This window comes from Thermobia domestica, chromosome 4 (assembly GCF_964235325.1).
Source record: "Thermobia domestica chromosome 4, izTheDome1.hap1.1, whole genome shotgun sequence".
Classification (NCBI taxonomy): Eukaryota; Metazoa; Arthropoda; class Insecta; order Zygentoma; family Lepismatidae; genus Thermobia; species Thermobia domestica.
The window spans coordinates 279,324,171-279,336,660 of record NC_137457.1 but is presented as its reverse complement, the minus strand read 5'-3'; the positions used below and the strand labels follow the sequence as shown (position 1 = coordinate 279,336,660).

Below are 12,490 nucleotides of genomic sequence, written 5' to 3'. Positions count from 1 at the left end.
GAATTACTGGAGTTTGAATTCAAAGAAGACAACAGAACCGGTAATTAAACCTGGCGTCAGACACACAGAAAGCACGTTTATAAGCCAGTTGGGAATAATAGAGAACTTATTTCTACTTTATTGTTATCTTGGTCGGTTGTTGGCGTATAGATTTGTATTATCACAATATCCAATGATTTTGCATTTAGCTTTACTAGCATCAAGTGGTCACTACAACATTCCACTTTGGTTACGCTTTTGATATTTTGTTCCTCATTGCATAGCAACACCACGCCACCTAAATAGAATATTGTGTAATTTCCCGGTACTATGTCACCCTTTTCTGACCATCGCATTTCATTCGAAACCCATCATGTTCACTTTACATTTATCCATTTTCACTTTTAAATTTTCAAGTTCGTCGTAAAGTCCGTACGTTCCAGATACCTATGCTGAAGTGAAAAATATATCATTATAACATCTACTTTGATGATTCTTCCAGGACTAGTCCCTCACTCGGAGATCCGAACAGAATACTATTTTATCTCCGGAATGTTTTACCTAAGGGTGAACCATAATTGTATTTATTCTCTTCCTTCGTCCCTCTTGAAAAGAAAAATAATATGGCAGTATTCCCATTTCCTTTCTACATCTCCATGCCGTGGTTCATCTGGCTTTTAGAACGGTTTCCCATTCTAAGTACAAGAAGGTGTCCTGACTTCTGCCCGCTCATTTTCCTTGTAAGGAATTTGTGGGCATCTGGTAGAGGTTGACTCCTTATCCCGGGAATCAATCTGTCCCTAACCTACAGACTCCCTTTCGTTTAGGATGAGACCCAAAGACGTTTCTTAAACCTCTTCAGTACTTTAAAAAGCTAATGTAGCAAAATATTAAGTTATGCCAATGTCTATTCATGTATTAAAACTCATCAAAATCGATGCAACCCTTTTGAAGGAACAGACCACCAAACATCATTAGATTCAATTTTATATTTATATAGATGGATGGATATTCGTTTCTGTGTGTATGTTCAAGCATAACTCTGGAATGCGTGGAACAATTTCTACCAAACTTGGCACACATATGACTTAAAATCTTAAAAGAAATACTGTGGGGTAAAGCACTTTTAGCAACGGTATGGGTGAAACGGTAAAGAGGTGACTTTTTTATAAAAATAATTACATCGACTGATATTACTGTTGAAGCTACTGTTCTCGGGATCGCTGAGATGAACAGTGACACTCTAAATAAATTCAAGTTTACCCCTCGTGGAGGTTGGAAGACAAAAACAAAATGTCCAAAGTGACCGAGATTAGTGCCAAGTTCACTGTTTCTGAGGTCGCTAAATTGGTTGGTTACAGTTCCGGCGATATTTAAGCCCAAGTTTAGTCGAATAGACTCTGTAGAACATTTTAGAAGATTGTGGAAACGAATAGAACTCGTTGTCGGCATAACCTTCTGCAAATTTATAGAAATGAAACGAGCTCTTTAATTTCATTACTTCCATCATACACTACAGATACGCATAGAATTCATTTTTCCTGTCTAATAGAAGACTGGAATAAATAAATACCCGAGCAACACCACATAGTCTTTATAAGAATCAGCTTTTATAAACTACATACTGTATGCACAACATTGAAAGCGATGTTGAATGTTGTTTATCCCATAACAGGAAAACGGGAAAACGACTGAACAGTTTGAAATGAATTTTGGTATATAGTTAGTACCTACCTCAAGCTGTTTTTTTTTTATTGTTAGTCTGTTGGACTTAGTACCTTAAGGGAATAAGTGATTCAAATATTCCTCCCGTGTGAAGAACGGACATTTCAGCTAGTATATATATATATATATATATATATATATATATATATATATATATATATATATATATATATATATATATATATATGTGTGTGTGTGTGTGTGTGTGTGTGTGTTTGTGTGTGTGTAAATTCTAGCATAACTCTGGAACGCCTGGAGTAATTTTAACAAAACTTGGTACACTGTGTGGAAAAGAGGTCTGGGTAAGACACTCCTAAATGTGCTAACGATCTCTTACCACTGTCTGGGGTAAGACACCGTTAGCACATTTAGGGGAAAGTGGGAGGGGAGACATAAAAATGATCGAAAACAGAGTGTCGATTCCGTAGTTTTTGGAGTTGCTGAAATGAACAGACACTTTCGATGCCGATTAGATCCAAATTCAGCCCAAATTAGTTCTCCTGAGGGGAATGGTGACATGTAAAAATAATTCAAAATTACCAATATTAGTGTCGAATCCATACTTATCAGGATCCCTTAAGTTGATTGGTGCCCTTTAAGTTCAAGGTCAGCTCCCAGTTTGGGTAAAAACTCCTAGTGCTCCGAGAAGGAGGGGAAGGGAAACATAAAAATGATCGAAAATGACCAATATTAGTTTCAAATCCTTAGTATTCGGGATAACTTAGAAAAATAGTGACTTTCCCAATGCCGTTTAAGTCCGATAGAAGACTTCATTAGCATCCGGGGAGTTACATTGTGTCATATAAAAATATCAAAAACGAATATTAGTGTCAAATCGTACTTTTCAGCGTCGCTAAATTAATTGAACCGTATGAGAACCAAATGAACTTAACTCGAAGGATAGAATTTTTGTTTGCTTGGATTATGAACATAATTCTGAAAGCCCCACTTGGTATCATTTGAGTGATATTAAACCCGACTTTGTCATGAATTGTCTGCTATGCAATAATGTGTTTACCATCTTATGTAAACAACATTTGTTTTTCTAAAAAATAACTTTTTCTCTTTCCTGTAAACGAGCTCCTCCGTGGCTAAGCGGTTAGCGTAGGCGCCTTTGGCGTGGGAGACCCGGGTTCGATTCCCGGCGGGAGCTCATGTGGTTCGGATTCCACGTTAATCAGTAGGTCCACGTCTCATATAGCCTCGCTGCTGAACGGGACGTTAAACTCAAAATCAACTCAACTCAACTCTTTCCTGTAAACCTACAAAAATAAGGTTACGTTCCTTTGGTTCTAATATGACGATTGGTAGTAGTCCTGATGCCATTTTATTCCAACCTCAGCCCCGAGTGAGGGTAAGTAAGACTTCCTTAGCATTCCTAGGGAGAGTGGAACGGGCAGACATAAAATGATAAAGAAAATGGGCGATATTAGTGTCGAATCCATAATTTTCGGGGTCACTTACAAGAAGACTTACGGAAGTGTCACTCACCGATTTGAATGAAACTTTGCATACTTGCAGAGCATCGAAAAATAATCGACATGTATTTTTTTATTTATTTCGGTAATGGTGTGGGTTTAAGGATAGAAATCACACTTTGAACGTTAGAGGTGGTCTCCAAGCATAGACAGAAAACAATCATTTAATGTAGAAGAAAACATACTGTAAGGGGGCGGGTTAGGAGAGCTAATCCAGAATTTGACGTCAAAATTACAAAATTCAAAATGGCGGATACAATATCACAATTACTAAAAGTTTTCTGGTTTGAAATACTCTACAGTTAGCCAAGAACGATCATAGTTGGCAGGGGTTACTGCGAGGAGGTTGCGGACCGATTTGAAACCCCTTACTGTATTTATTTTAACGCTTTTTTAAACATATTGTATAAACAAGAAAGAAAAACGAAAAATGTAATGTGATATTTGATATAACGAGGAACAAACGTGCTATTTTACGGGAAAAATATCTACCGAAATTAAATGTCACAGCGAATATGTTAGAAAACTTGTATATGTCAGTACCTGAATACTGCCGAATACAGCTCTCACGGTTATCACTACCAGCTTCGATGAACGTTAGTAGGGATAAGGTTAGGCGCTCGTTCGCATACATCACGCGAGGTTATACATCATCACCTAGGTAGAGATATACAACGCCATATATCCCAGGTGGCATTGGGTTATATGTCTTTCGTTTTCAGGCCGCAACATTCTACCCATCGCAAAACTCAACTCACTGGACGAACTAGTGTTGGCCATGAAGCGACGAAAATTACAATATTATTACAATCTTTTATTACAATATCACAATCTATTTATTACAAAATTACAACCTTTTATTACAATACTCAACCAATCATGGTTAGACTTGATCGATCGTTATATAATCGAGTCGAAATTGTGATCCTTCTTTCAGCCCTTCCCGGCGGAATCTCATGTGATTCGTCTTCCACGTTAATCAATAGGTCCCGTTTTATATAATCTCACTCCTGAAAGACACGTTAAACTCAAAATCAACCCAGCCTACTTTCAGCCTCACTATTAGTCCTATATTCAACAATCCATTTTAGCAATAGAGAAAGTGAAGACGATAATTTCGGGCATCAGAGTTAAAGTACGAATAAATTGTATAATCAAAATAAAACCTACTGTCCCAATTTAGCGCCTATTGTGTTCTTCAAGATTTAACACGGGACGCGACAATGCTATAAATCACTATAAATAAGCATATCGAATAGTGAGGAGCGAGGGGAAGCACCCTAAATAGTGAGAGGCGAGATGTACCCTAAATAGTGAGAGATACAGAAACTCACTTTAATCAAGCATCCCGTTAAAATAAGTACAGAAAGGAATTTCAAATCGGTCTGCAACCTCCTCTCAGTAACCCCTGCCAACTATAATTGTTCTTGGCTAACTGCAGAGCATTTCAAACCAAAGGACTTTTAGTAATTGTAATCATCATATTGGATTCGCTATTTTGAATTTTGTAATTTTGACGTTAGATTCTGAATTAGCTCTCCTACCCCCCTGGCAGTATATTTTTTCTACTATTTTCTCTCTATGCTTGGAGACCACCCCTAACGTTCAAAGGGTGGTTTCTACCCTTCAACCAGCAACATTACGGAAATAAATAAAAAATACGTGTCGATTATTTTTCGATGTTCCACAAGTATGCAAAGTTTCATTCAAATCGGTGAGTGTTACTTCCGTAAGTCTCCTTGTTAGATAAAGAGTGATATTGCAGATGTCATTTAAGTTCAAATTCAGCCCTTATTAGCACTTGGGGAAAGAGTGAAATTATGCCATGCAAAAATAATTAAAATGATCGATGTTCATGTCAAATCCAGAATTTTTTGTTCCGTATGATACAGATATTAGATTTAGAATTTAGAGTTACCTTCCTTCTCTAACTTCCATGGTCATCGCTCGGGACACAACATCTCTTGAGGCCAAATCCTTTGCTGTCGGTGCATATCGTTCCATAAAACGTTCTCCTTTGCTGTTCACAAGAAATCCACCTTCTCCTCGACTACCTTCAGTAATTAATACTCCCACACCATAGACTCCTATCGATGTTTTTAAAGCATTAGCCGGAATAAAAACTACTTACACATTAGAAACAATAAAGGATAGATGCTTAGATATAAAGTATGAACTCATTGATTGGTTATTTAATCTTCCCAGAACTTATTCAAGAATTAATTGTGATGTTGTATTCTTGATTATTACATGTTATAGTTTTACATTTATTATTAATGTAATAATAGTTTTATACAAGGTAAATTACTGAAATTAGAAATTGAGCGTAGAAAATACTTAATACGTTTCAAATTGCTCCTATAGAGATGATTCAATTCTAATCACTTATGATTTCGTCCCTGTTTACAACACTTTCAAATCAATCCAGTTTACTGCATACAATACAGCAAATATCCATTAAAATGAAAGATCACGAACTATTTTGTATATATTTATTTTTTCATGACACCATAGTTCAATGTTCCTTGTTTTCTTTTCATGTCAGTGATTGGGAAGACATATGACTTCGTGATTATATTGTAGAGCCGCGCCTGATTATAAGCTGGCATTACTCAAATAAGGAAACTCTACCAACATATTAACTCAACTGAATTTGCTCATCATACAGCTTTAACAAGTATATTGAATTTTAAATTAAGTTTTTACAGAACTAATTGAGAGGAAATTTTCATGCAAATGTACTAAGCTATTCAGACAGAAGATTTAGTGTTGATAAGAAGATGTACCTGATCAAAGTTGAACCTGGATATGTGTGTGAATTATTTGTTAATAAAATTGGTTATCAAGAAATCTAATTTTTTTGTCTACTTTTCTCTTAACTATATTTAATTAAAAAATTACTTGCACCGATTAAATTAAAGATGGGTAAAATCATTTTTAAGGGAGCACTTTGATAGATAAATGATCTTTTACACCAACTGTGTACGTTACGAAATCTGAATTACCTGTAGGATGAAACTGAACAAATTCAATATCCTGCAAAGGAATTCCTGCTCTCGTGGCCATAGCTGTTCCGTCACCTGTGCAAGCGTGAGCAGATGTGGTGGAGAAATAGGCTCTCCCAAAACCTCCTGTTGCAAGGATCTACAGGAAAACCCATTGATAAGGTTGATTTCAAATATAACAATTGCTTTCTTATTGTACTAGAATAAAAGTGTTTATTTGATTAGAAAGTTTAACACTTCTAAAATACACATTCTCTTTAATTATTATCTTATTTTAGAAACCCATTAAATGGAGGGTAATACACCTTGTTTCAATGAAGATAAGACACTTTATCTTTCATTAACTGTTTGGTATAAATACGTCATTTTTTACCCCATTGATTTACTGTATATGAAGGATTATTTTTTCCGTCTTTTTTGCAATGACCTAGAATTTTAATGATGTGATTTGCCTGATTTCTTACTCAAGCCCTTTGCTTTTTCAAACTGAAGTTGCATTTCTGTAACTGTGTATCTCCGAAAATAAGACCGGACAGTAAAATCTGTCTTCAACAGACCCTTTATTAAACGGAAACTTGTTTTAAACGGAAATATTTCACGGTCTCATGAATTGACGGGTGAAAATCGTGTTAAATACCCTTAATTAAACGGAAACTGTATTACGCGGACAACGGATATCAAATTAATGCCTCTTAATAGAAAATTTCAAGTTTCGGAGTGCAGCATTTAGAAAGTGTTCAGGCATCCTATGAGAAGTTGTATATATATATATTAGCAAAACAGAGTGATATGCAAATCGAAGTAGACACGACGGATATACCCTATATGCCTTAGTAGAAAATTATACGGAAGGTCTGAAAGAAGAAGAGGAGATGGATGAAAAAGAGAAATAAGGCATTGAGTTCGAAGAAGAATATAGGCTAAAGACATTTCAAGATTCTGTGAAAAGTTTAAAGCAACTGTAACATTTGCCTTACTTCGAAATGACACTGTTATGCTTAGTGTGGTTCAAGTCTCTGTGGAAAGTTGACCAGACAATTGTACAGAAAACCCTCCTTGACTATTGGAACAATTAACTTAAATGTGTAAAGTATTTTTTCTGTTCATTGTAAGTTTTGCGTGTATTAATTTGTAGTAGAAATAAATACTATAAATTGATCAAGGTACGTACAGCATCTTATTTTATCTCAGAACGTAAATTATATGCGTGTACTTTTTTGGCGGAAATTTTTGCAAATCCCATTCGATTCTGCTAGACTGAGTTTACTGTATATTACTATTATTAAGATTATGATTATGATTATGATTATTATTATTATTATTATTATTATTATTATTATTATTATTATTATTATTATTATTATTATTATTATTATTAGCCAAAAGGCGAATTAGGGTTCATTTTCAGGAGATACTGTGAATGTCAGCTCTGAGCGTAACTGTTACTAGCGTGGTCTGATGGTTGAGAAAAATGCGCAATATAAATTTTGTTGAGTGGTTTGGGAGGGCTTATTCTTGGAGTAGAGCAATCTGGAAAACTGTAGTAGGGCGTATTTTCCTGTTACTATTTTTCTTTCAGGGAAAACAATATATAAATTTAACATGTTAGCTGCCGTATAGGTCTAATCGAACCCACTAGAGTGGTCTAAAAAAATGTCTTCGTAGGTCCTATCGGAGCCACAATTTCTAATTTCTCGAGTTGTCGTTAGAGTACTTGTTTTGTGAAGTGCAGCCTCCAGTGATAATGAACTGTAGTGCTTCTATCCAGGGGTGTCATTTAGGGAGGGCAGGAAGGGACAAATGGCCCCTGAGTTTGAGATTTCTATAGATTTTATCAATAAAATAGTAGTAAATCAGTGAAATACGCGAAATTTTACTTATATCAAGGGGCCTTCATCCCCCAAGCAAAATCTGAAATGACGCTCCTGCTTCTATCACAAACAATATAGTAGACATCTACGCTGTAGGTTTTGTTGTTAGATGTTGCTAATTAACACCGCTAGGGGCGCTGAATATACAGTAACAAGTATTTGCTGTTTTTGTAGTACCGACATGTTGCTTTTTGAATGACATGTTAAAAGTTTAACAATGGATTCATTATTTATTCTAATTTATTTTGATAAGATATCAGTGTTGTGAAGCAGGGACGGATCCAGGGGGTGCGATCGGTGCGATTGTCCCCCCAGAAGATGAAACTTTCTTGTTTTATATATAAATAAAACCCATCCCAGTGTTTGGAGCTCTTAAAAGTAGCTCTAAGTAACAGTATTACAACCCCCCCCAGAAGTCCGTCCTGGATCCGCCCCTGTTGTGAAGTCTCCGTCATTTGCTGAATTTTTTTAGAAAGGTGTATATCACTATACTGTTATTACTATTGAGATCTGCGCCTATTTTTTCGTTTGCTATTGCACAAAGAATATATTTATTAGCAGTAAATTCAAGAGGAATTCATCCACTTTTCTCACACTAAGCTAGCTTGCATATGTAATAATGAACAAAAAAAAAAAACTATCAAACAGAGTTACCTGTTCAACTGTAATTTATCCCCTTACCCATAAACAAAAAGACATGTAGCTCCGATCTGACCCCCAACTTTCATACGCAAGGATTCAATACTGTATACTGCACACTTTCGTTTGTAACTTTACATTTTGTGTAATATTTAATCAATGTCGACAAATAATATATTTGTAAAATTACATTCTTTTGGATTAATGAAAATTGAAAAAAGAAACAGAAGTGGAGAGAGAATAAGGCCAACTATGGGAAGAGTAGAGACTGGAGTCTTTCTTTATCCTATATTTTAAAATTATTCATTGGCCAGGGAAACCTGGATCTTTCGTCATGAAAAGTCAGGGACTTTTTTCTTTGGCAAATTGTGTGGAAACCTTGATACAGGACTTAATAGTAGGCCCCCGGTTATATTGCGCCGGGTCAGCAAAAATTTTTGTGACGTCATAGGTCAAAGGTCAATGACCTTGGCCCGGGGTCAATGACCTTCGTGTACCTAGGACCACCCCTCTAGATTTTGGTAGGTGTACCTTGGCCCACCCCCTAAATTTTGGCAGGGGTACATAGGACCACCCCCTTAAATTTTGGAAATTGCCAAATCTAAAAATTTTATATAATAGCCTAGGACCATGGTATGTACCTCTATCAGTATTGAGAGTGTATCTCATTCACTTTTATGGGTAAAAAATTGCCAAAAAGTCAAATTTCGGGGGTTTTTGATTTATCTCCTTTGATGAGGTCTTATTACCTTATATAGTTATATTTGCATGTACAGGGGCCCATTTCCTTTCATAAGATGGGTACATTGATGCACCCTTTAAAAATTGGGAGGGGTACATTGGCCCACCCCTTAAATTTTGGAAATTGCCAAATTTGGTATAATAGTACAGGACCTCAACATGTACCACTATAAATTTGGGTGGTCCACCTCGTTCCCTTTTAGGGGTAAAAAATTACCAAAATATAAACGTAAGCAATACGTTGTACCACGTGTTCGGTTTTTGACGTAATTTATCCCCTTTCATAAGGTCCTATTACCTTATATGGTTATATGCTCATGTATAGGAGTCCATTCCCTTTCATAACACATAGCTACATTGGTGCACTTCTTTAAAATTTGGGAGGAGTACATTGGAACCCGGAGGTTCAATGCCTCGTTCACAAAAGCTCTCCACTGATTTCTATCCTTAGCCAACTGGATCCAGTTTCTACGTTGTATTCCTATTTCTAGGAAATCCATCTTAAATATTGTCCTCCCATCTGCGCCTAGATCTCCCTAATGGTCGTTTTCGGATTGCACTTCCACTTTAAACTTTGAAAGCGTTCCTGCTTTTTTTTTTTCCCATTCTGGCTACATGATCTGTCCACCTGAGCCTCCTGGACTTGATGACCCTAACAATGTTTTGTAAACGGTATAAATTATGTAGTTACTCGTTATGAAATTTTCACCATTTTCCATTCTCGCTCCTCTTGAGTCCCAATATTCGTCTCAGGATCTTGTTCTCAAATATTTTTAGTCTACGTTCTTCCCTCTGATTAAGCGACCATGTTTCGCAACCGTACAGAACAACAGGCATGATTATATATTTTAAGCTTCAAATTCCTCGAAAGAATTCGCGACGACAAAAAAAAAAAAAAAAAAAAAAAATTGACCTGAATAATAAAACGAATTCCCTATTTTTCTAATAGATAAAACCAAACTAAACCAAAAAGAAAATGAAGTTTAATCACTATTATTCAACTGCAATATTTCGTGTTAATGTCATTTTATTATATTTATACTGTCAAGCTTTTGAAAACATACTCTCAGCTGTTCAATATGTTTAATAATAAAATAATAGTTAAAAAATGAGCTAGCATAGTAAAGTCGAAGTAATATAAACACTACTATTTATGGTGTAATTACTTTAGTTTGTTGAATCTATTAGTTAGTACCTAATATTACGAGAAGATTGAAGAAATTCTATGAATCCAGTATTAGGAGAAAACCTATCCACAACTGGAAAAAATGCGATACTATGAGATTCCGTTAAACGCGAGTTTCACTGTTAAAAAATACATTTATACATCTACAGTTAAACAATGATTAATGATACATACTGTATGTTTCGCATTAAATCTGTGCAGAGTACCATCCTCCAAGCAGTATGCAATCACTCCCCGACAATCGCAGTCGTCTCCCATTAGTAAATCAAGTGCAAAAAATTCGATGAAATAATGACAGTCATAGCGTAAAGATTGTCCATACAAAGTGTGTAATAAGGCGTGACCTGTGCGGTCAGCACAAGCACAGCATCTTCAAGAAACAAAATAAAATTATATTATCAGAGAAATATTTTAAATTTATTTTACTTATTGCTATATAGTTGATAGTAAATAAAAAACAATACATTTCAAGCATAGTTGTGCGCAGGTAAAATATTAACGTGTGCTACAAATTTCTAACTGGAATAATTTAGTATCTTAGAAACTTTTTATACTTGGGGGCAGAGCGTAGCTCATCTGAAATTTGTAACACGGTGTATTTCTTTTGGATATTTTTGACATCACACCGCAAGCTATCAAGACTCGAAATGGTTTTAACTATAAAAATCTACTAAATCGTAATGGCACAGAAACTTGACAATTATGACTATCCAACATCATAAATAGATGTAATACTCACAGGTAGTTCAGCTTTGATAATCTCCAATCGATGTCTTTTCACTATGCGATCTTAATTCCAACTCCCCAGTCTACTCTCCGTCCTCAACCAGCACAACCCCTTTCTGGGATTCAGGTGCTTCCTGGTTGTAGCGTAGAGCTTAGCTCAGGTTTCCTTATGAAATGCCTTACTTTGTTATTTCCGTATAGGAAAACTTCCTATAATTGTAGTGTGATGCCTACGTTATCTGTTTTTATTTTCCTAAACAGTTTGAATATCACTTCCTTGTTTTACAATAAACAAAATAAATTTACAAAATACATGTAAGGATTTTGGGTACTTTACAATGTTGTTTCAGTAAAATATAAACCATTGACTCAGTTTAACCAGTATGTATGTATGCATGTATCTACAGGGTGGCTCATAATTATGTATATGATGTGTAACTGACTGTAGTATTTGTAATTCTGGACAAAAAAGTTTCGATATGGTAACACTGTGTAGTCTGGGAGTGGGGATGACGCAAGATAAGAGCACTGCCACACTATGCCATTCCAGTGAAGAGTGGCTGAACGAAATATGACCGAACCGCTGAATCGGTCGACGTGGATCTATAGAGTTGCCAATTCGATCTCCCGATTTGATACCACCTGACTTTTTATGGGGTGTTTTAAAGGAGAAAGTGTATCAACATCACATACGCAATTTGGCCGAACTACGGGAAGCTAGCACAGAAGATTTCCACAGGATATCAGTATGGGTCTGTTCAGCTGCTTGTGACAACATTGCTCTTCGACTCTAGGCATGTACCGATTTGTATTGTGCATTGGTGAGTCATGATATGGAGAACAGAGATTAAAATTCTTCTAAGTAAGGGTATAAGAATAATGTGTTTATGTTTAAGTTACGTTGCTAGCTTCTTTACCGCAGTCTTTGAAACATCATATATGTAATTAAGAGTCAGAGTCATCCTTTATATTCGCGATTATATCGAGAACGTTTGGTTGTATGTCAATTTGGTTTTCACTAATTGACAAGCATACTGTAATTAAACAGTTAGATGTTGAGTTGAATCACAAATTGAACTTTCCTTTTTAATTTCCAATTTTTGCTGAGCATGTAGTTTTGAAATATCATATGTAATTTTA

General features: G+C 35.7%; 1 protein-coding gene across 1 annotated transcript in view; it reads right to left on the bottom strand.

The window, feature by feature from the left end:
* LOC145684090 (succinate dehydrogenase [ubiquinone] flavoprotein subunit, mitochondrial-like) overlaps positions 1–12,490 on the bottom strand; it is a 109,197-nt gene that overhangs the window by 56,454 nt on the left and 40,253 nt on the right. The window contains exons 6-8 of the mRNA XM_081755975.1: positions 10,799–10,994; positions 6,188–6,326; positions 5,101–5,269 (exon numbers count right to left, since the gene is read on the bottom strand). Coding sequence (XP_081612101.1) covers positions 5,101–5,269; positions 6,188–6,326; positions 10,799–10,994 — 504 coding nt within the window. The remainder of the gene's footprint in view (positions 1–5,100; positions 5,270–6,187; positions 6,327–10,798; positions 10,995–12,490) is intronic.